This window comes from Canis lupus, chromosome 26, assembly GCF_048164855.1.
Source record: "Canis lupus baileyi chromosome 26, mCanLup2.hap1, whole genome shotgun sequence".
NCBI classification, from domain to species: domain Eukaryota; kingdom Metazoa; phylum Chordata; class Mammalia; order Carnivora; family Canidae; genus Canis; species Canis lupus.
The window spans coordinates 19888411-19912610 of NC_132863.1; the positions used below are offsets into that span (position 1 = coordinate 19888411).

General features: G+C 38.6%; 1 protein-coding gene and 1 pseudogene across 3 annotated transcripts in view; one reads left to right on the top strand and one right to left on the bottom strand.

Annotated features, from left to right (window-relative positions):
- Nucleotides 1–24200, bottom strand: part of ATRN (attractin) — a 161438-nt gene that overhangs the window by 36731 nt on the left and 100507 nt on the right. For all 3 annotated transcript variants that reach the window (XM_072800233.1, XM_072800235.1, XM_072800234.1), the window contains exons 21-24: nt 23023–23075; nt 18526–18620; nt 15269–15347; nt 13292–13449 (exon numbers count right to left, since the gene is read on the bottom strand). In XM_072800233.1, coding sequence (XP_072656334.1) covers nt 13292–13449; nt 15269–15347; nt 18526–18620; nt 23023–23075 — 385 coding nt within the window. The remainder of the gene's footprint in view (nt 1–13291; nt 13450–15268; nt 15348–18525; nt 18621–23022; nt 23076–24200) is intronic.
- On the top strand, nt 572–9280 carry LOC140618847 (uncharacterized; annotated as a pseudogene).

The window sequence follows — 24200 nt, forward strand, 5'->3', positions numbered from 1 at the left end:
ATTTCTGACTTTCTAACCATTGTAGGAGAAAGAATGGAAAGGCAATTCCCTACCACCCATAGAGGCAGATATACCTACCTCCAGAGAGCAAATAACATCATCATATTCCAAGAACTAGACCATAGTTCTCAAACTCTGGAGAGCCTGCAATGAAGTGTGAGTCGTAGGCCCTATTCCTACTCCTGAAGCTTTAAGTTCCCCAGGTGATTCTGATGCCAGTGTCCAAAGATCATACTTTAGGAAATTCTGAAACAAGGAATTAAGGAAAAAAAATTTTTTTTTTAAGGGTACTGCTCCTTACCCCAAACAATTCCTTTAGTGTTTCAGGAATAGGGCTGAAAAAATGTGTCATTTTTACTTAGAAGGTTTGGCCCCCAAAGAAATTAACCTGGATCTTCCCCAGGGATGGGGGTATGGTGGGTACTGGGAGTGGGGGGGAAGGTGACGGTAGAGAAAGAGAGGGTAATGCATTGAAACAAACAGAGAAGCATGACCCAAACTTTGAGGCCAGGAAATGGAAGCAGGGCAGATGTTCTAGTTTTGAAAGTGCCAAGGAATATAAGGAGACTGCATGGCAGGCCTGGGGAGGCTCTTGGACCTCACAGACTATTCTGTACCCAATGGCCAAGCCTGTCACACATGGGAATTAGGACAGCTGCCTTCAAACAACCCTGTGGGCCATAAGCCAGGGTGCTGGGAGCATCAGTCAGTGAATGAAGATCAGAGGCCTGCCCCAGATCTCTGGGCACGGGTAAGCCCTAAGGTTCCTATAGCTCCTGCAAGAAGGTGATGGCACTCTTTGGGAATGAATTTCTTATCAACTAAGGTAGGGAGGGCACTCTAAAAATAAAAGTAAGACATTTCTTATAGCCAACTACCACAAATTATTTTTTTAACATGTGTATTTCTAACATTGCATTTCTAATGTTTGTGTAATCAACAAGGTAGGTATTTGGAAACAAGTGAATGAATGGATGAACAAATACTAGCCTCAAGGCTAGTTAATTCTACTGAGCCACTCACTCCTGATGTGTAAGCTAACACTCACCATCTGCGCACACCCAACCTCCCACCCCAATAGTGCTCTGTGCTTGCTTTCCCACAGAGCCTTTCAGCCATTCTTTTCACCACTCTCCAGAATTCCTATTCCATCTTATCATGATCGTTAATAATTTAAAAATCATTAAGAACTAGATACATTTGGTTGAAATCGCTACCAGAACAAACAGCTAATCATGCAAAGCAATGGTTCCTGCTCCCTACATCCTCTCCACAAGGTTTCTCTCCAGAGGCCCCCACCTTTATTTCAGTTTTTTTTTTTTTAATGTTCTTCTGGGGGGTTATCTTTTTATCACTAAGAAGTTTTTTTTTTAATTTTTAAAAAAGATTTTATTTATTTATTCATGAGAGACAGAGAGAGAGGCAGAGACATAGGCAGTGGGAGAAGCAGTATCTCCACAGGTGCCCAATGTGGGACTCGATCCTGGACCCTGGGATCATGCCCCGAGTCAAAGGCAAATGCTCAACCACTGAGCCACCCAGGTGTCCCAAAGGTTTTTTTTTTCTTTTTTTTTTAATTTGCTATTTCTTGACTTAGCCATTTTGGGCATCACTTACTGACTTCCTACTATAAAGGAGGGTAACTGAGGCCACCATTCCCACTTGCCCCTTCCAGTCTAGTTACATCAATGTTGTCATTCTGAGGGTGACAGTGCTAGAAGGATGCCAACAGAGACAGGAAATGGATAGAACACCTCTAATACAGGGGAAGGATATCCCTGTTACCCACAGGCAGCTGCAAAAAAGCAGGAGACATTGTAGCCATGGCCCACTGCAAGGCAGCTTCCTGGGCCTCACTGCCCACAAGGAGGAGCCATCAGGACTCTTCTGCAACCCTGCGTGGAGGTGAAGTCAGTGGCTCCCAGGGAAGCTCCCGCCATTTCACCAGTGTGAGGTGTGTTAGACAGAGTTTTGTCCCTGACTCCTTCCTGACTGTTCTAGACACTGTCCAACAGCAGTCAATAACTGGTAAAACCCTAGTAAAATACTGTGCACTTCCTGCAAAGTAAAAGATAAGGTCAGTTCCAAGATACATCCCAGCTGGTCTTGATGTGCTAAGGTCCCAGCTAGCCTAGGCTGCAGACCCAGTTTGAGGCTACCTTCAGGAGGTTAAATAATACACTTGGGTCTTTATTTTTTTTCTATCACCTGTTTTATCTTTCATTTTTTTATTATGGAAAATTTTAAACTTTTAAAAAAGTACAGAGAATAGGATAATGAACTCAATGTGGTCACACCCACCTGTAATAATCACCAGCTCAAGTCCAGTCTTGTTTCATCCACAGGCTACCCACTTTCCCCACAATCATATTATTTCGAAGCAAATCCCAGGTTACCTATCATTTCATTATTTTTTTTTAAAGATTTTATTTATTTATTCATGAGAGACACAGAGAGACAGAGACACAGGCAGAGGGAGAAGCAGGCTCCGTGCAGGAAGCCCAATGTGGGACTCAATCCCAGGACTCCAGGCGCATTTAACTGCTGAACCACCCAGGCTTCCCCCATCATTTCATTCTTAAATATTTCAATATATATATCCTCTTAACTATCCTGTTTGTAAAATTAGAATGTTTATGTTTTCATCTCTGTCCTTTCTTCTACCTCTCAACTCTTACGACAACATGCTAAGAGCAATTCAATCCTCTAACACAGGACTGTGCCGACTGACATGACAAATTCTTGCTCTCCAACCCTAGCTGGCACCTTAGCACTGGTTGGCAATCAGTCTGACAATATCAGAAAAAGCTGTCAGCACCTTCAGAAAAGTTGCAAAAAAGAACAAAGTTCTGATACCAGCCCAAAAGCTCCCATATACCTACAACTACACATTCATCTAGTACACATTTGCGACGTGTCTACTGCTGATCAACACTATGCTGCAACACTGAAGACACAGAAATAGAAGACACTGTCCTTGCCCTTGAGGAAATCTTTGTAGAGTGAAAAGACAGACAAGAGTCTACAGTGATAGAGAAACAGATGAGGAAAGAAAGTTTCTAAAGGATATGCCTGAGGGTCACCAGACCCCTCCCCTGGGTTTCTAAACAAGAATTCTACCTGGACTCCCCAACTCATGCCCAGCTCCTTCCAATCCATTCTCCCAACTGATGCCAAAGGGGTCTTTTGAAAATACCCATCTTCAGTCACTTCTTGGCTTACATTTCAGCAACTCCCAGTGCTTTTCAAGCTATAGTTGCCACTGCTCAGCTGAAGCCTCCAGTCTCTTTACGACAGCCTCTGCCCAGTTCTCCAGCACCTTGGTCACAGCGTTACCACTCTACCTCTGCTAAACTCCCAGTAGTCCCTTGCAAGAACTACTGGGAGTAGTTGGGTATGTCCTTTCCCCAGCCCAAACACCCCTGCTCTCCAACCTCATGCCCCTGAGACTCCACTCAGCACTGCCCATCCTCACTCAGACTCAGGTGGCACGAGATACTCCCCCCTCTCCTCCCAGGGCTCCCAGGAACATGGGGGCACAGCCTGCCACCCAGCATCTGACAGCTACTCTCATCCGTTCAAGGCTACAAAGTCTGCGGAGTGAGCAGATGTTAAAGGAAGCCTCCTGGCTATGGAGATCATGGGAGAGATCTACTAGCAAGGGAGATCTACCCATCCCTACCATACGTGGTATTCACAGATGGTGTGGATGAGACTGTCCAGGGAGAAAGGGTCCAGAGTAAATTCAAGGGAGCAACAGCCAAAGCCATGGGTGAAAAGTAGAAGAGAAGAGGCTTTCAGGAAGGAGGAATAATAAATAATGATCCTAGTAAAAACCACAAGGTAGTACAAGAACCTTAAATGCCACTTTGAAACAAAGAAAGATTTATACTTTAAGTAGTTCAGTTCTAAATGTATTCCATAGTTTTATCATTCTTAAGACTCTTATGGTACAGATATCTAACAGGAGATATGTACATACACCACCATTATTATCACTATACAAAAATATAAACATTAAAAGTGTATCTGGCATTATTCATAATAGCAAAAGGGTGAAAACAACCCAAGTATCCATCAACAGAAAAATAGATAAACAAAGTGTGGCATATCCATACAATAAAGTATCATTCAATATTTAAGAAGAGTTAAGAACTCAAACGTACTAAATATGGATGAATCTTGAAAACATTATGCTAAGTCAAAGAAGCCAGCCACAAAGCACCATATGTTATGTAACCCAATTAACACAAAATGCCAGACTAGGCAAGTCTATGGCTACAGAACACAGACTGGTGGTTGCCAGGGTCTAGGCGGAAGGAGGAATTGGGAGTGACTGCTAATGAGTACAGGATTTCTTTTTGGGCTGATGGAAATATTCCAAAATTTATTGTGGTCGTGGTCATACAACTCTGTGAATATACTAAAACTACTAAATTGTGTGCTTTAAATGGGTGAATTGTATGGTATGTGAATTATATTCCAATAAAGTGGTCACAAAAAAAAGTATATCTGAGTTAATAAAAGTTTCATACATCCTTTGCTTAGGAGAGCAATCCTGTTAGCACTCATAAACATAATTCTGAAGTCTAAATGAATGCTCAGTTCTCAATACAAATTCTGTGCTGCCTTCACTTGCGAACACTAGCCTCTTACATAAACCAGCAGATGAAACACCCGGCATGGAGAGGGCTTTAATATTAGTTCCACATTACAATAACAACCTCTGTTGCAGAGCCATTAACAAGCCAGAACCCGAGCTTCACCGCCCACCTTCCCACCTTACATAAAAAATGGTCTGCCTGTCCATTCTCTATCTTGAATCCCTACCCTCCCAAACTATGGGCATGGCTATGCCTGCTGAGTCCCTGCTTCTTGGTGAGGACATCCAGGATCGCTTTCAGAAAGCAGAGGCTGAGGGAGCGGTGCTCACCCACAGGAGCAACTCACCAGAAAACAGGCACAACTGACCCCAATACCCCCATCACCCTCTTGCTCACAAGGCCTTTTCAATCTGGGTGGGTTTTTTTTTTTTTTTAAATTTTAAACTGCATCTACAAAGATTTTTATAGTTGGTTTCAAATTCCCTCAGTTAGCAGTTAAAAGTTTTGATCTGTTCCTAATTATGGAAAAGAATCCTGGGACTGGTTCAGAGTGAAGGAACTTGAGTTTAACATTACCATTTTTAAAGCATCAAGGTTTACATGAATTCTGAGTAAAGAATGAGATTTCCTTCATTATTTTGCTTTAAAAAATGAGAATCAGGGACAAAATGGCTTTTGCCTACACTGAAAGCCAAACTAAAATTTAACTGAATGGCCTACACTGCACCTATTCTTTTCGTTCAATTAGTCTCTACCTTTTTACTGAATCTGGATAGTCTCTAAGTATGCATGGGTGTGTTTAAGAATGAACTACATCTAGGAAAGCTAAGGCTCTGAGGAAATTAGAGCAGTACAGAAATGCAAAGCCTCCTCTGTTGAACACACCACTTCACATGCCCAGGAAGACACAAGCTCAGCCCTCCACACACATACAGCCACATACGGTCCCAAGTCCACAGAGAACCAGTGTCATGTGAAGACAGCGAGAACACACAATGCCACAGGTCTAGATAAGTGCCTGCAAATACTACAGTTAGTTCTACCAAAGAGCAAAAAGACATAGTTCCAACAGAACTTACCTTCTTGTTCAAGGAGAGCTTGGCAAACTAAATGGTGAACATGCCATAGTTTTTTTTTCAAAAGTGCTCCTGAATATAGCTTTCATAAGTGGATCTTATTCAAGTAAGTGATCTAGCCCACGTAAAGAGCCCCCAAATCAGGCAGCAAATCAACATATCTTTGACTCTTAAACTTAAAATTAGTACTTTAAAAAGTAAGTGTGGGTAAGAGATCCCTCTAGAAGGAAATGCTCTAAAACCATTTCAGTGGCTTTCAGAGGGTGGAGCAACAGGGCATTGGGAGGAAAAAAACTAGAGCTCAGCATTGGCAACAGCACGACTATCTCCAGCACAAGAGCTTGTTTATATGCACGGAGCCCTCTTTCCAAATAGGAAAAATGTCAGTAGCATAAGTTAAGATTTTCACTAAAAATCTTAAAAATGTTAATCATTTTTCAGTTTTACACAACAAAGCCTGAAGTTCAATCAGATTCAGAAATAATAAGGTATGTCAGTTTGAAAACAATCTCAACTTAAAACAACTCAAGAAATAATATGTACTAGACTTCAAATCAAATATTTTATATATGTATCTCATCTATAATTAGTGTTAGGAGACATTACCAAATTGAAATTGTCTGACTGAAGCCTAGAGTTCAACCTCTATGGAGTCAAACAATCTAAATCCCTGGTTGACATCTAAGATTCCCCTTACCTTAGTGTGTACACCATATAATCTCTCCCCTTGAGTGTAGGTGGGCCTGACCTAATCAGGTGACTGCGTTTGTTTGTTTGTTTGGTTGTTTTTAAACGCAGGGCCTGAATTCATGACCTCACATCACTACCTGAACTGAGATTAAGATTTGAACACTTAAATGACTGAGCCACCCAAGCACTCCCAGATGACGTTTTTTTTTTTTTTTTTTAAGATTTTATTTATTTATTCATGAGAGACACAGAGACAGGAGAGGCAGAGACACAGGCAGAGGGAGAAGTAGGCTCCATGCAGGGAGCCCGCTACAGGACTTGATCCTGGGACCCCAGGATCCCACCCTGGGCTGAGGGCAGGCACCCAACCACCAAGCCACCCGGGATTCCCCCAGATGACTTTTTAAAAGAGGGTCTTGAGGTCAGTCAGGAAAAGTAAAAAAGTTGAAGCTTCAGTAGATATATCTGTATTTTTGGTCTAAAATTTAAATTTTCAAATGTTATAGAAATGGAATCATACAGTATGTAAATTTCTAAGATTGTTACCCCCTCCTCAGCAAAATTTTCTTGGGATTTATCCAGATTGTTGTATCAACAGTTCGTTTCTTATTTCTGAGTGTTACTCTATGATATGTATGCATGTAGCACAGTTTAGCCATTTACCTGCTAAAGAATACTTGGGTCGTTTTTAGTTTGGGACTATTATGAATAAAGCTGCTTAATGTTGCTGGACAGGTGCTATGAACATTGGTGTATAGGTAGTCTTTGTAAACACTGGTTTTCATTTTTCTGGGATAAATGCCCAATAATGCAACTGCTGGGTTGTATATTAAGTACAAATTTAGTTTCATAAGAAAATGCAGAACTATCTTCCAAGTGGCTAAACTATCTTACTTTCCCACCAGGAATATATGTGTGATCCAATTTCTCTGTATTCTCTCTAGCATTTGGTATTATCACTGTTTTAATTTTAGCTACTCTGATAGGTATGCAGTGATGTCTCATTCTGGTTTTAATTTGCATTACTAAATCTAAGTATCTTTTCATATAGCTTGTATGCCATAGTGTATATTCTCCTTGGTGAATTATCTCTTCATATCTTTTGTCCATTTTTTAATAAAAGTATTTCTTTTTGAATGCTGAGATTTTTTTAAAAGCTTTATTTATTTATTTAGGTGGGGGAGGGGCAGAGGAAGAGGGTGAGGGTGTCCTAAGCAGACTCCATGTTGAGTGTGAACCCTGACACAGGGCTCAATCTCACCATCCTGAGATCAGGACCTGAGCCAAAACTGAGAGTTGGATGCTAACCTGATTGTGCCACCCAGGTGCCCCTAATATTGAATTTTAAGAATTCTTATATTCTAGATTCAAGTGCTTGGTTAGAAATAATGATTTTCAAATATTTTCTCAGTATGTAGCTTATTTTTTCATCCTCTTGCCAGGGTCTTTCACAGAACAAAAGCTTTTGGTCTTGATGTGGTCCAATTTATTGATTTTTCCCTTTGTTGTTGAGTCTAAAAACCTTTTGCTTAGCCTTAGGATGTGAAGTTCTACCACTATTTTTTTTTCTAAAAGTTTTATAGTTTTACATTTCACATTTAAAGCTGTGATCACAAGTCGACAGAAGGTCCTGCAGCAGGTCCTCTCCGGTGGCCTCTTTGGCCTGACTGCCCTTGGTGTCTGATCGTATCTTTAGCCCTGCACCCTGGGGAAGTGACACAATCGGGTGGCCTACATGAACCCAACAGCAATGGCCAGATTAAGGGGTTCAATCCAGCCTTCAGAGTCAACAATCCCAGATTATCTGAATTGACCAGGGCCTACCTGGGAAAAAGTAGTAGAAAAGAAAAAAGCTCTAAGGCATTGGCTGAATTTGAAGAAAAAAAAGAATGAGAACTGGAAGAAAGAACTAGAAAAACACAGGGAGAAATTACTAACTGGAAGTGAGAGCTCATCCAAAAAAAAAAAAAAGAGAAAGATAAAAGAAAAGAAATCTGGTAGGTATTTATCTTCTTCTCTATCAATTCTTCTAGCAGTTCTTCAGATTCTGAAGAGGAGGATAAAAAAACAAGGAAACAGGAAAAAGAAGAAACATTCACATAAATTTTCTGAAAGCTCCACTTCAGAAACTGAAGTGGACAGTAAGGATAATTTATAAAAGAAGTCAAGGGCTGCCTGGGTGGTTCAGTTAGTTGAGTGTCTAGCTCTTGATTTTGGCTCAGGTCATGATCTCAGGGTCCTGGGATCAAGCCCCATGTTGGACTCTGTGCTCAGCGAGGAGTCTGCTTGAGATTCTCTCTCTCCCTCATGTATGTATACTCATGTCCTTGCTCTAAAATAAATAAATCTTAAAAACTGTTAAAAAATACATCAAAGTATGCAAATGAGAAAAGGACATGAAAGGACTCAGTAAAAAAAAAAGAAAAAGATGAATTCTGATGATAAACCTTTGTCACTGGAGTACGTATCAGAATCAGATTATATTGAGGAGGTTTGGGCAAAAAAGAAAGCAATGAAGAAAAAGTAGCAGTAAGAAAAAAAAGAAAAAGAAAAAGAAGCATATAAAACATGGTAAGGAGAAAAAGAAGGCTGCAGTTCAAGTCCTGACTGGCCATAACATTATAAGAAAAATCAGGATTCCCTTGTAAAGAAAGAGCTATGTTTAAGGAAATTTCAACTGTGAGAATCAAGACATAATTACAAAAATGCATGAATGTTCCTATTTTTCGAATTAGTCCTGGACTATTCAGTACCACACAGATGCTGCTGTGTGAAAGGGCCATCATTGTTGCCTGCTGCTTGAACATCTATTTTTTTCTCTTCCAGGACTTAACAACTCTGGGAGATAGTACACTACCAGTTGTGCTAGTCATTAAGATATTTGGGGATAAAGTTAACATTTTTGACTAGAAGTGTGCCATGATAAATGAAAGAAGTTGAATCTGGATACATCATTAAGATGTAATCAGAAATGACCCAATGACTCCAGAGAACATTTTTGAAATAGGGATCACATTGATATTTCAAAATCCGTACTCTATAGATAAGTTATTTTAATTTCCCCCCTTATATACTTTTATCTGGGGAAGGAGCTTTTGTTGGGGGGCAACCTCTTCAGATGGCAGAACAGCATGCCTATTTATTTATTTATTTATTTATTTATTTATTCGTTCATTCATTCATTCATTTATTTATTTTTATGATAGATATTGAGAGAGAGAGAGAGAGAGGCAGAGACACAGGAGGAGGGAGAAGCAGGCTCCATGCCGGGAGCCCGACATGGGACTCGATCCCGGGACTCCAGGATCGCGCCCTGGGCCAAAGGCAGGCGCCAAACCGCTGAGCCACCCAGGGATCCCCGAATAGCATGCCTCTTATACACACACATCCTATTTCTGTGGACGTATAGCCATGCTTCATGGGGAGGTCAGAGCTGGGCATAGCAATCTTGCCCTCTGACATTCTTGGACTCTGTCATTTGCTGCTTTGTTTATTTATTTATTTATTTTTCATTTGCTGCTTTAAATGAACCAAAGAAACAGCCCTTTGCGGCATGACAGTGCCACAAAGCGCCTGGAATTTAGCTCCACTTCAATAATGCTGAACGTTTTTTAGCATTAGAAAGTTTTACAACATTTGAATTAATTTTGACTACAGTTTGGCTTTGGAGAGGAATATTTCAAATAGACACTACTTTTTGAGCCTGACTGCTAAATATTCTAAAATGTATGTTTTATACTGTTAAGTTTTAACTAGTCAGGAATATTTTATGTAACCAGTGATAGTTATTTTTGTATGAATTTTGTTTAGGTTGTAATGTTTAGCTTTTATTAACTCTTGATTTTTGCTATCTTAAATTTCTTGCTGTGTTTAATGGCATACTTGCCAAGACACTTAGCAGGTAAAAAACAAAACAAAACAAAAAAGCAACCCAGGCTTTTGACTTTTTTTTTTAAACAGCTTCATATTGAGGCTGAGACTTATGATAAACAAGTCAAGTGGCAGGTCTGGTATGTTATGTCTTACTACAAAAAGCAATTGCCAGAATCTTAGTAAACACAACATTTTAACAAGTTGCCTTTGTATATTCATAACAAATTATGACAAGTGGGAATTACATTATGCTCTTCCTGTGTCATATTTTACTATGATTTTGTACCTCATATCTACTGCTGAGCTGTTTATTAGTAATATTAAATGGAATTGAAAAATCATTTTTACTTTATATTTTTACATAATCAGGTAACATGAAATATAATTTGATGTACAATTTTGCCTGTTAGAGAGGGCGTGCTAATTATAGTGGTATATACATAAAATATTTTGGCATGACAAGAGGCTGAATAAATATTTCACTTTAAAAGAAAAGAGCTGTGATCCATAAAGAGTTGATTTTGTGTAAGATGAAATGTTTAGGTTGAAGTTCATTTATTTGTCTATAGTTGTTCAATTGTTCCAGCACTACTTATTTGAAAAGGCTATCCTTCTTCCACTGAATTAACTGTCTTTGTTTCTTTGTCAAAAATTGGTTGGACATATTTGTGTGGTTCTATTTCAAGGTTCTTTATTCCATTCCTTGATCTGTGTATATCCGTCCACCAATAACCACAGTCTTGATTGCTGTAGCTAAACAGCAAGCCTTAACATTGTGTACAGTGATTCTTCCCACATTACTCCTCTATTTCACACCAGTTATAGCTATTCTAGAATCTCTGCCTTTTTGTATAAATTGTAGAATAAGCTTGTCTGTATCTACAAAAAAAATCTTGCTGTGATATTTAAATTTTTATAATTGGGTTAAAAAATATTTAAGGTAAAATTTACTGTTTTACCCACTTTTAGGTGTATGATTCAGTACTCTTAAGCACAGATGCTCCAAAGATTGGAGGATAGTGTGAAAATCACTTTGTGCCAATACATTTTAAAAAATGAAATAAGTTAATGCCTAGAAAAAATTATCTTAAATGGCTGGAATAGAAAGAGAAAATCCAAAATATCTTATAACTTTTAAAGAAGTTGAATCAACAGTTTAAAAAAAAAATCTCCACAAATAAAATACTAATGATTTTATAAGAGAGATCTATCAAGTATTCAAGGTTCACATAATTCTAATCTTATATAATCTCTTCCAGAAATGAGAAAACTCCTCAATTTATAATTATTAACAGTTAATTTAACCTTGATATAAAAACCGAACAAGGACAGCAAAAGAAAACGGGATGAACGGTGATGTCATTCATTGAGAAAGGAAGCATGGGCCTTGGGGTTAGGGTCACAAGAGTGACTAAATGCTGATGGCAGGAGCTTGTGATCATCCAATTAGAGCTGTCTAGGCAGCAACCAAGAATACTGGTCTGCAGTGCTCGTTGAAGCTGAGCTGGAGACAGAACTGAGAATCACTAATACAGAAATAGTACCATAAGTCCTACAACAGTGGGATGGAATTACAGGGAAACTGGGATGAAGACTAAAGAGAACCAATGCCTGATTCCCAAACAACCTCAATGTTTAAGGAAGGAGATTCTCTAAAGAGCCTGGTCAGAGGATGTGGTGAGGGGAGGAGGTTTTGTAGCGGGCTGATAGGTGAATGGATAAGAGGAAACACAAATGGGGAGCCAACACCACAAGAGGGCTGGCTGAGGAGGGAAGCAGGAAGTGTGTAAGATTAAAGGGAAAAGCAGGAGGACACCTGGGTGGCTCAGCAGTTGAGCATCTGCCTTTGGCTCAGGATATGATCCCGATCCTGGGATCAAGTCCCGTTTCGGGCTCCCTGTAAGGAGCCTGCTTCTCTCTCTGCCTATGTCTCTGCCTCTCTCTCTGTCATGAATAAATAAATAAAATCTTTAAAAAAATAAAATAAAGGGAAAAGCAGATAGAGGATGAACACGTTTGTGGACCATCTAGACAGAAAAGGAAGCGGCTGGTGAGAAAAAAACACAACACAGAGCCTATTCCCACATTCCAGGAATGAAAAGATTGTTCTTTAGTCATCCTCCCAAGGGATGAACACAAAACCACCAGGATTCGGTTGCACACCCATCCTAACTGATCAGTAATGGCTTGCTTCTGAGAGTCGGCAAACGGCCACAGACCAAGCCCGGGACCACGCTTCTATGGCTAAAGGCACACCAGTCCCTGGAAAATCCACCCAACCCTGAATTCCACATTTACCCAAAATAGAGGGAGTATACGCAAAAAGTACTGAGGCAAGGCCTGGAGAGCAAAATAAGGCCATGCATCTTGGTCTTTAAGAGGGAGTCCACTGGTCCCCTGAGAACAGAGAGAAGGTTCGAGGCTGGTAACATCGGTGGCAGCAGCAGGTCAAGTCACATACCGAAAATCTGAGATGTGGAGAGGCTACATGATCTGTCTAGGAGAGGCCAGGACTCACACCCACATCTGTCTGACCACAGGGCCTATGCTTTTACACGCAACCTTATGCTGCCATGCACCACACTCTATCTTCCTTTAAAGATGCCATAAAATAAAAAAAAATAAAAATAAAAAATAAAGATGCCATAAATGCTGTGGCATCTTTTTGTATGGCACTCCTCACACTGACTCACTGGTTTCAGTGTGTTTGCTTCATTATACCCTCCTAATTCACTCCAGAACAGCTCTCCAGGCTTTTACAGGGCAAGCGCTCAGTGAAGAGATGAATACAGCTATAATTAACAAATTTGTAACAGGCCAACTTGCTTTCAAAAGTGCTTATAAGTCTCTTTCTTAAGTGATTTAAGCCATCCCTACACCACAACCTTCTTTATGGTGTTCGTGTGCTTGGCACTCTTCTGCCATAGATACTACAAAGGCAAAGCAATATCATACGCCTCATTTACCTCAAGTTCCAAATTAGTGGATTGAGTCTCCACTGGAGTGATTTCAGTATGTCTGCAGGTTGAGACCAAAAACACTTCTTACCTGAATTTTGATGGGCCAGGTGAAATTACTGACATAAACGAAGAAAGTGATATTTGGGTGGTTGCGAAAATCGAACTTCTCATTAGAAAAGCTATCTTTGTACTCCTTAATGTTGGTTTTTGAAACAACAGGCATCTCTTCTCCAGCCTGGGTTCCCGCTATCAGGAAGAAAAGAATGAAATGCAAGAGTCTTTTTTTTATTTTTCTGGACAGAATCTGCCCTCATTAATAATAACAGTTAACATGTACTGAACACACTGCATTCCAGGAATAGCCTCTGAGAGTACAACCTCATTTAATTCTAACAATAACTCTTATTATTCTCGTTTACAGATCAGAACACTGAGGTTTGGAGAAACTAAGTAACTTGATTCAGGTCACATAGCCAGGAATAAGCAGAGTTGAGATTTGCAGTGGGAAGGCTGATATGCAAGGCTGTGCCCTTAACTAGAATGGTTCTGCCAGGAGGCTCTGCAACTCCTCTCCACCTCAATGGATGACACATAGTTGTGAAAATGCAGATACCACTAGAATCCTATTAACAAGCAACAGCTTTCATTCTGCATGGAGCACTTAAACTGCTTTGCATTTCCCCTTTAGACCTGTTTGTCCATGCTTCTGATCTCCCATGCCAGGGACACTGATTCACCTCCCACTTCCTAACTACCAGTGACCTCATGTCTCAGCAACAGGAAGGAAGGAGCTCTAGAGGGTCACTCAGTCCCTTCTGCTATCAGCTCCAACTGTATTTAAACCCCCCAATTGGTATAAACCCATCCTACTTCCAAATGGTCCTTCAACATTCCATATTCTCTCTCAGCCAGGAATTCTGGTGTCTACAAAGATTCATAAAATAGATTTTTTCCATGTCTGCATTAACTTGAGTGTGACTTGAGTCCAGACTGCTGGGTGCTCACTGAAAATAATCATTGAAAAGCATTCACATGTTCAGAGATGTTGCCCTTCTCCCAGTGTTCTGATAATTCAGACTTTTTCTTCAAAGTGTTTCCTTACTGCAAGTTTCCAAACCTTTTCTGAATTCCATACAATCTTTTAAGACATGATAACATAAGACATGCAAAGGTAATGTTTAATTTTGCTTCAGTCTAACTGGTTGTGTTTTGACCAAAAACTAGTACCGGAAGACTAATGATAAAGAAGCGCAGTTTTAGCATCCAATGAGAAACCGCTGTGTTTCAAGCACTATGTGGACTACTTCCTTTATTGTCTCATTTCAGCCTCACCATCCCATGTACAGCTAGATGTTTCTTGCATTCCCTGTATCCATGAGGAAAGTGGCTCAGAAAGCTTAATCTGCCCAATTGCACAGTGCAGCATGGGTGGTAACAGGCAGAGTTCAAACCCACATTTGTTGTGCTATGTTTGTAGGCATTACATCAGGCCCACCTGTTAGATCCTCAGTAGATCTTTTGCCCAGATCTTCTTTAGTGAATTGCAGCAACACAGATGGGAGCAAACACTATGTTTTTCGAGCCTGATTTAATTTCCAAAGTATACTTCCCTTTGTCTACCAAGATCTCATTCTATTTTAAATATTTCCATTTCTTGAAACTCTTGAGTCATTTCCATTTTCCATTTCTGAAGCCTGAACAGGGATGACGATGGGAGTGCCAGAGCAGTGTCTGCAGCAGTGCTATCATAGCTGATAGCAGGGCAGGGGTGATGAGCATGAACTGAGCCTGATACCACTGGAGGTGCTAGCATGTATAACCTGATTTAATCGATACAACAATTCTAGGAGATAAGTATTGCTATCTTTTCTTTATGACAGATAACATTACCTAAGGTCTAGAAAGGGGTTTAGACACTTGTTCAAGGTCTCCTAGGTAATCAGTGGCAAAGGTGGGTTTCAAGCCCATCTGTCTCCAGAGCCCCTTTTCTCAACAACTACATTCTATTTCTCAATCTGTTACCAATCTACTCTACTTGGAAGATCTTCTCTAGTTATGTCTTTACCTGAGAAGCTGGCAGCCCAGGTGATGTTGAGGTTGAAGTTTTTGGAGGCATTGATGAACATGTCCAAATCCCTGTTTTGCTGATGAGCAGTGCAAATAGTTAGAAAATTAATTACAACAGTTTTCAGATTTTAAAATAAAGTAGTAATTAAAATTTGCTAATTAAAATCTAAATCTAAAATGCTTTAAATTTTAATTTGCTAATTAAAATCTAAATCTAAAATGCTAATTAAAATTAAAATCTCAATTTTCTTAACTACAAAACAGATATTTTACAGTGTCTTAAAAGAAACTCACACTTGTAAGAGAGTTACATTTCTGACCAACATAAACAATATATCCCAAATAAATTTCATTTCTCTCCCATAAATGTGTATGTAATTTAATGCTTATCAAATGCTTAACTCCATAAAAAAGTATGTTTTAAAAAAGTCCCTGACCAGAGCACGATGACTTAAATCCTATGACCTATGTTAAGGGAGTCAGCCTCCTAAGGATCCTCTGGGCAGCTGTTTCCAAATGTCTGGAGAGCTCATGCTGATAAGTAAACATTGAACCAAGTCTTCAATTTATATGTATTTATAAATTAAACCTATGTACTTCTGAACTGATAGACTACATACAGTGTAAAGTTCTCCAAAGTGAAAATGGTTTTTAAAAAAAAGCATAAAAAGCTGAAATAAAGTAACTTAAAAAAATATTTTGACTGTATTCATTCAAGATTTAAAAAACATTTTTCTCTCACTAAAAATATTATTTCTAGAGAAATATGACTGAATTTTTTTTATTAGCTTTGAAAACCTTATTTACTTATTTATCTCTTATCGAGATACAATAATTTGAAGAACTAGTTTAATTTATTTGATTCTTGGTTGAATGACTGAGAAAGAAATCTCTGGGAAATGTGCTGAGCCAATAGATAAAAGTGCACTACTGGGTACACTCGGTAAATTGTAATACTAATTTTTAGTTTTCACTGAAATTTGACTAATCTCTTTCTTGTGGTCAAATAATTATTTTTGCTAATGAATCAGATGTTGTATTTTTATATTTTATAAATGGACCCAATCCTGCTGAAATTCTTCATCTTGAGAGACCAAAAAAACAAATGAGAACAACAGATTTTTAAGGGTATTGTTTTGATGGTATTTACAGCACAAAATCATAACAATGGAAACATTTCCAAACAGTGATTTTGAAACCAGAAGTTTCTCTCTCAAAGCAGTTAATTACCTTCTTGTTTATTGATACAATCTCACCTTCCTCTTGCAGGAGAAGCTCAAGTGTTTATTTTTAATATATGCTGGAAGAACACTACTAACAATTACTTGTTTCCATGGAAAGGATCAATAAACTTGTGCTTTAATAAAAGACAGAACATACACTTTAGCTAACACTATGAAATATTCTGTCATAAGAAAACAGGGAACTCCAAAGAGGTCAAAAGATTTTCATGATCACTCTCCTTATTAATATGTATTACCAATAGTTTATTATGTTTATTTAAAATAAAATTGGGATCCCTGGGTGGCGCAGCGGTTTGGCGCCTGCCTTTGGCCCAGGGTGCAATCCTGGAGACCCGGGATCGAATCCCACGTCGGGCTCCCAGTGCATGGAGCCTGCCTCTCCCTCTGCCTGTGTCTCTGCCTCTCTCTCTCTCTCTCTCTGTATGTGACTATCATAAATAAATAAAAATTTAAAAATAAAAAAAATAAAAAAAAAAATAAAATAAAATTAACAAGGGATCCCTGGGTGGCGCAGCGGTTTGGCGCCTGCCTTTGGCTCAGGGCGCGATCCTGGAGACCCAGGATCGAATCCCACATCAGGCTCCTGGTGCGTGGAGCCTGCTTCTCCCTCTGCCTGTGTCTCTGCCTCTCTCTCTCTCTCTGTGTGACTATCATAAATAAATAAAAATAAAAAAATTAAAAAATAAAAAAAAATTAACAAAATAAATAAATAAATAAATAAATAAATAAATAAATAAAATAAAATTAACAACATCAATTACTTTGTGAAAGACTGAGTATTTCAACCACCTGCTTATGAATAAAATATTAAATAAATTTCATGTGTGGTACTTTTGCTATAATCTTATCCTAAAGTCTTTTTTTTTTTTAATTCTAGTCAACACAGCCATTCAAATGATATGATACACAGTCTGTGCATATAATATTTTCATTTAAGGTTATTTATTATTTTTACTTAAAAAGAAATTCACTAATACATTTCTTCTTAATTTTATTATTAAAATGGAATATAAAAACAGAACTTACTTTCATATAATTGTAAACATTCCACACTCTGGATTTTGTTCTGCTATTAATTTATTTTTTAGATTTAGCAATGTTTGTTAACAATAACATTTGTTAACAAAGGAATATAACCTGGCTTACTGTCATACTATTTTCCATGAATTATTCATCATGTTTATTGTGACAGGCATTTTTTAATGCTTTGTGTATGTTGATGAGAAATAAGAAACCATTAAGGAAGTTCCTAAATAATTTATCATCAAGTTTAGTAAAATGTCATTATTTACTGGAGTGGCCATTGACTTCATATTTCGTTAAAGAAATCGTATAGGTATGTCTTCATGTTTTAGACATTTCACTTTTAAATGTCATGCTATATTGGCTCCCTGCTACTACCAGGTAGTACCTTATGTCAGGATAGGGTTCATCGTTAATGAAAGTAGATATAAATCCACCTTTCAATTAGTTGTCCTAATAATTCCAATTATTTCAGGTTAACTTCTGGTTGGACCTGACTACATCTTCACTGTTTTTACCTCTTAATAAGGCTAACAACTTTGTCTGGGTACAGATCACCTCAGAAGCCTTCCATACAACACTGGCATTAATTTCATTCTGCAGTCTTTTTGCAGATATTTGTTAACTCTGGTCTGTTTTGAGAGAGTAAATCTGGGCTCTGCTATGTGCCCCACTGATGGGGGAAGTCCCCTTCCAGTCTCCTCTCCTTTTCTGTGGGAGCTGCGATGGGCTGATGGAAAAGCAAGTATGTGTGGAGTCAGTGGCAGTCTGGGTATCAGATCCTGGTAAATCTGAACAATACCATTCTGGCCTCTGAGATGGACAGGAGATAAAGTGTAGATTCTAACATTTCTTTCCTGAACCTCTAAACATAGTCCTGTGTACTCCACTCTGAAGGCCACTGCTAATGCAGTGCTTCTATTCACAAAGATCAAGAAAAAGATCCACACGAATTCAAAACAAAGCAAGAAAACTTTTAAAATCTTACTTCATCGGGAGTAGCCACAAAATTGATGGCTGTATAATAGCGGTCATCTTCCTGGGACAGGCTAAAAGTGAACTGATAGTCAATAAGAAGAGTATCTATGGAAAGAAAGAAATGTATATTTAAAAATGAAAACAAAACACAACAGGTCTCTAGAGATACAGATTGATTTTCTTCTAAATATTCAATAGCCAGGAAACATTTAGCTCATTTATACCTGGTGGCTGGGAGGCTTTTCAAAGGAAGTCAAGTCTGTGGGCAGTATTGTTTTATTTAGAATAACCTATCAAACTCTCTTTATATCATGATCCTGATTGAGATTTTAGGCTCTAACCTAGCTCACCTGCAAATATTAATTGTAGCTCTATTATATGCTAGGTTTGTTTAGGGATTCAAAGTTACAAATTTTTTTTAAAGATTTTATTTATTTATTCATGAGAGACACAGAGAGAGAGAGGCAGAGACACAGGCAGAGGGAGAAGCAGGCTCCATGCAGGGAGCCCAATGTGGGACTCGATCCCGGGACTCCAGGATCACGCCCTGAGTGGAAGGCAGGCGCTCAACCATTGAGCCACCCAGACATCCCCAAAGTTATAATTCAATGGTATAAAAGAAACTAAGACTCCATGGAAAAATGGTTGATTCCAGGTCTGGGGCAATGAATATGTGCCTTGATTACTTATTTTTGAAAGCAAGAAAGTCTTCAAAGACTAAAGTGATGTAGCAAAAGAAAAGAGCTTTATAGAAAGCCTACTGGGCAAAGATGGTGGAATTTTCTTTTTTTTTTTTTTTTTTTTGGTACAAAAAGGTGGTTTTATTAAACCACAAGGACAGGACCTGTGGGCAGAAAGAGCTGCCCAAAGATGGCATAATTTAATTCTAAAAAGTCAATTGTAAAAAATAAAATAAAAAATAAAAAGTCAATTGTACAACTCAACAACCTGATTTAAAAATGGACAGAGGAGTTGAACAGATATTTCTCACAAGAGGGTATACAAATGGCCAGTAAGCATATGAGAAGATGCTCAACATCATAAATCATTAGGAAAATACAAATCAGTTAAATTACAATGAGATACCACCTCACACACAATAGGATGGCCACTATCTGGCACAGTGGTTTAGCGCCTGCCTTTGGCCAGGGTGCGATCCTGGAGACCCGGGATCGAATCCCACGTCGGGCTCCCGGTGCATGGAGCCTGCTTCTCCCTCTGCCTGTGTCTCTGCCTCTCTCTCTCTCTCTCTGTGTGTGTGACTATCATAAATAAATAAAATTAAAAAAAAAAAAAAACAGAAGATGGTAAATGTTGGTGGGGATGTGGAGAAACTGGAAACCTTGTGCACTGCTAGTAGGAGGGTGAAATGGTACAGCTAATGTGGAAAACAGTATGGTAGTTTCTCAGAAAACTTAAAAACAGAATTATCAAATGATCCAGCAGTTCTACTCTGGAGTACATACCCAAAGAACTGAAAGCAGGATCTTGAAGTGATATATATAAACCATGTTCACAGTAGCCACACAGATCACAGCTATTATTCACAAAAGCCAAAAGATGGAAGCAACCCAAAGGTCCATCAATAGTATACATAAAGTGTAATATTAAAAAGGAAGGAAATTCTGATATACATTACAGCCTGGAACAACTTTGAAGACACTATGCCAAATGAATAAGCCAGTCACAAAAGACCAGTATTATATTATTGTACTTATATGAGATGTCTAGAATAGTCAACATTATAGAAACAGAATGATGACTGCCAGGGGCTAGGGGAAGAGGGGGATGGAGAGTTTTGGGTAAGTTTATTTTTAACTGTTTAAGAAACTGCCAAATGGTTTGCCAAAGTGCCTACACCATTTTAAATTCACACAAAGAATGTTCATTGGGACTTTTATCAAAAGTTAAAACTTGTATTTTTTTTTAATTTAAAAGTAAAAAGCAAGCCACAGAGAAGAGAAAATGTTTGCAAATCATGTATTTGAGGAGGAGCTTATATCCAGGTTATATTGCCCATTTCACTACTAAATCCTGGTATTTGGTACTGGCTTTATTTTTTCAAGATAGGTTACAATGTACCAAGTTACAAAAAATTCACTGATATGGTGGGGCATCTGGGTGGCTTAGTTGGGTAAGTGTCCAACCCTTGGTTTCGGCTCTAGTCATGATAGTGTCATGAGATTTAGCCCTCAGTGCACAGTCTGTTTGGGATTCTTTCCCTGTCCCCTTCTCTCCCCCTCTGCTCCTCCTGCTTGTGAGCTCTCTCTCTTTCTTTAAAATGAAATAAATAAATAAAATCTTTTTAAAAATTCACCAAAGTAGTTCCAGGTTCCACATTTAACCTTTAAGAAACAACCAGTTGTCTAGTTTTGGTATGGTTATCAAAGGATATTATCCATAATTATCTGAAGAGGTTATTAAATATCCCACCCCTTTCCAATTACATCTGGTGAGGCCAGGTTTTTTTAAATGTACTTTTAACCAAAGAGATGTATTCGATAGACTGAATGTAGAGCAAATGTGAAAACCTGTTACCTTCTATTAAGGTAATTAGCCAGTGTTGGCTATTGACTCTAGTTATTCTAAGGGCGTATCTCAATGTGGTTTTAAAACACATACCCTAAATGTATAACGATGTTACACATTTTGTTCCTGTTGGCCAATCATCTATCTTCTTTGGTGAAATGTCTATTCAAATCATTGTCTGTTTTCAATTAGAATTGTCTCCTCATTCAGTTGTAAGAGTTTTTAAAAATACATCCTGGATACAAGCTCCTCAAATACATAATTTGCAAACATTTTCTCTTCTCCATGGCTTGCATTTTACTTTTTAAATGGTGTTTTTTTTAACAAAACACAAGTTTTAACTTTTTCTTAAAGATTTTATTTATTTATTCATGAGAGACAGAGAGAGAGGCACACAGGCAGGGGGAGAAGCAGGCTCCATGCAGGGAGCCCGATGCAGGACTCAATCCTGGGACTCTAGGATCACACTCCGGGCCAAAGGCAGGCGCCAAACTGCCGAGCCACCCAGGTGTCCAACAAGTGTTAACTTTTGATAAAGTCCTAATAATTTTTTCTTATGAGTCGTGCTTTTGGAATCACATCTAAGAACTCTTTCTACTACACAGTAATGAAGTTTTTCTCTTCTTTTCTTCTAGAAGAAATATAGGTATATGTTTATGTGGTTTGTATACAGACACACACACACATAAGATATATATCATGTTTATAGTTTCCAGGTGGACATGAATTGTGAGTGGATGCTGTTCAACCCAGGAAAGGAGGTACATAATTATAGTGGATATGCCAAAATATTAACTCCTTTTCTCTGGTTTCATAATTTTGCCTACTATGTGGATGGATTCTTATAGGAAGAAAACCACATTTACCCAGAAGGACCTAGTTCCTGTGCCAGATTTACCTTTCACTGAATGTCAGTCATTAGATATTTTATTTATTAATTCCTAAAGAGGTGATTAACACAAATAAGTTTCAGAGAGAATCATTACTTCAACTATATTTAAAAAATTATTTCTGAGGGAGCACCTGGGTGGCTCAGTTGGTTAAGCCTCTGACTCTTGATTTCAGGGTCATGAGACTGAGCCTTCCCTCAAGCTCAGCAGTCAGTGGGGAATCTGCTTGTGATTCTCTCCCTCTCTCTGCTCCCATGCCCTCTTCTTCCCCTCCCCCCAGCTATTTCTCTGTCTCTCTAAAATAAATAAATAAATCTTTTAAAAAATTTTGTTTCTGGAGACACTGGTGACTCAGTCAGTTGAGCAACCAACTCTTGAGTTCATCTCAGGGTGCTGGGATTGAGCCCCACGTTCAGTTCCACATTCAGTGTGGAGTCAACCAGAGATTCCTTCTCTTCCTCTTCTTCTGCCCTGCCCGTGGACTGTGCTCTCTAAATAAATAAAATATTAAAAATAAAATGTGTTTCTGATCTATACATCCTAAAATGTGAAATGTGTTAACGCCAAAAAGGTAATGGCAAATGAAATAAGGTTTCAAAGGAATATAAACAGAGGAAAGCCAGAGATGCCTATCTCTGTATTCTCCCCTGATATCTTCCATGGACATATTAACATAAACCACAATCATAATTAACACAATTTAAAATGGCATTGCTATATGTCATAAGTGTAATAGAATGCAAATACATCAAATTGGGACACACTTGGGACACCTGGGTGGCTCAGTGGTTGGGTGCCTGCCTTGGGCTCAGGTCATGATCCCGGGATCCGGGATCGGGTCCCGCATCAGGCTTCCTGTGGGGAGCCTGCTTCTCCCTCTGCCTACGTCTCTGCCTCTCTCTCTCAGTCTGTGTCTCTCATGAATAAATAAATAAATCTTAAAAAAAAAAACTAGGACACACTTTCACTAATGGCTTCTATATTCTTTTAGCACTTACCATTCTCAAACCATGTTAAAGCAAATAACAAAGTTTTAGTAGACTACTCTACTCTGCTTCTAGACAAATATGTATTGTGAAGACACTTACAGTAACATGTTCCTTTGAGAGGATTTCCCTGGTATCGATTTTCCACCTCACACCTAGAAGGATAAAAATAAAGATTATTTTCTATTGCTAGGTAAAACAAAATCAACATTCATTTTATTTTTTATTTTTTTTAAAGATTTTATTTGTTTATTCATGAGAGACAGAAGAGAGAGAGAGGCAGAGACATAGGCAGAGGGAGAAGCAGGCTCCACGCAGGGAGCCTGATGTGGGACTGACCCCAGGACTCCAGGATCACGCCCTGGGCGGAAGGCAGGCGCTTAAACCACTGAGCCACCCAGAGATCCCCTCAACATTCATTTTAAAACCAAGCAGATCCTTTTATATAAAACTAAACTACAAACAAGTGTGAATCAGTATAATCACATTTTTCACTGTCACTTAGATCAGGTAAGCTGATGAGGGTGTGTATCCATGTTGAGTACAGACCGCCCAGCAGTTTCACACCACCTGCCAACTGATAAACATTTGCCAAAGTGCAGGAGACAAGTCCAAATTTAATAAACCTAGATACTATTTATTATCTTGAAAAACACATTTCCACTTTTGTGTGGACTATTTAGTCCTCTAAAAGTGAAGTCAAAATATTTTTCAAATATTCATCTTATTTCCTTCCTACTCTCCCTGGATAAAACTGATCCTGTTCTTTAATAAGAAAAGAATGAGAATCACTTTCACTTAAAAAAAAAAAAAAAACAACTCCTTGAACATGGTTTGCCAGTCTGGAAAAAAAAATAAGTTCTAATAAAAAAAAAATTGTTACTTCCCCCCACAAATATCATCTGTGAATATCGGCAAAGCCCAGTCTCTCACTTCACAAAGCCATTCATACTGGCAGGCCCAGTAACTAAGAGCTACTAAGAAAGGGGGGAAAGCTTGGGTCAAGCACTTTTCTCAGATAAATAATACATGATATTGTGTCCTTTAATCCAGGATGATTCTCAGCACTTGCTTCTTTCTAAAATCTCTTGAAGAGAAAGTCTTCCACTGGACCTATGCCTCATTTTGTTATTGCATGCCTAACTAAGGGCAGGAGTGATTAATTTTGCCCTATTGTTCTGTTTGAACCTAGGTCCAAAAGCTAAGCTTAATCTTTGATTAGACATTTCTTCATGTATTGGGTTTAAGGCATCATGAAATCAGTAAATATGACTAATGGT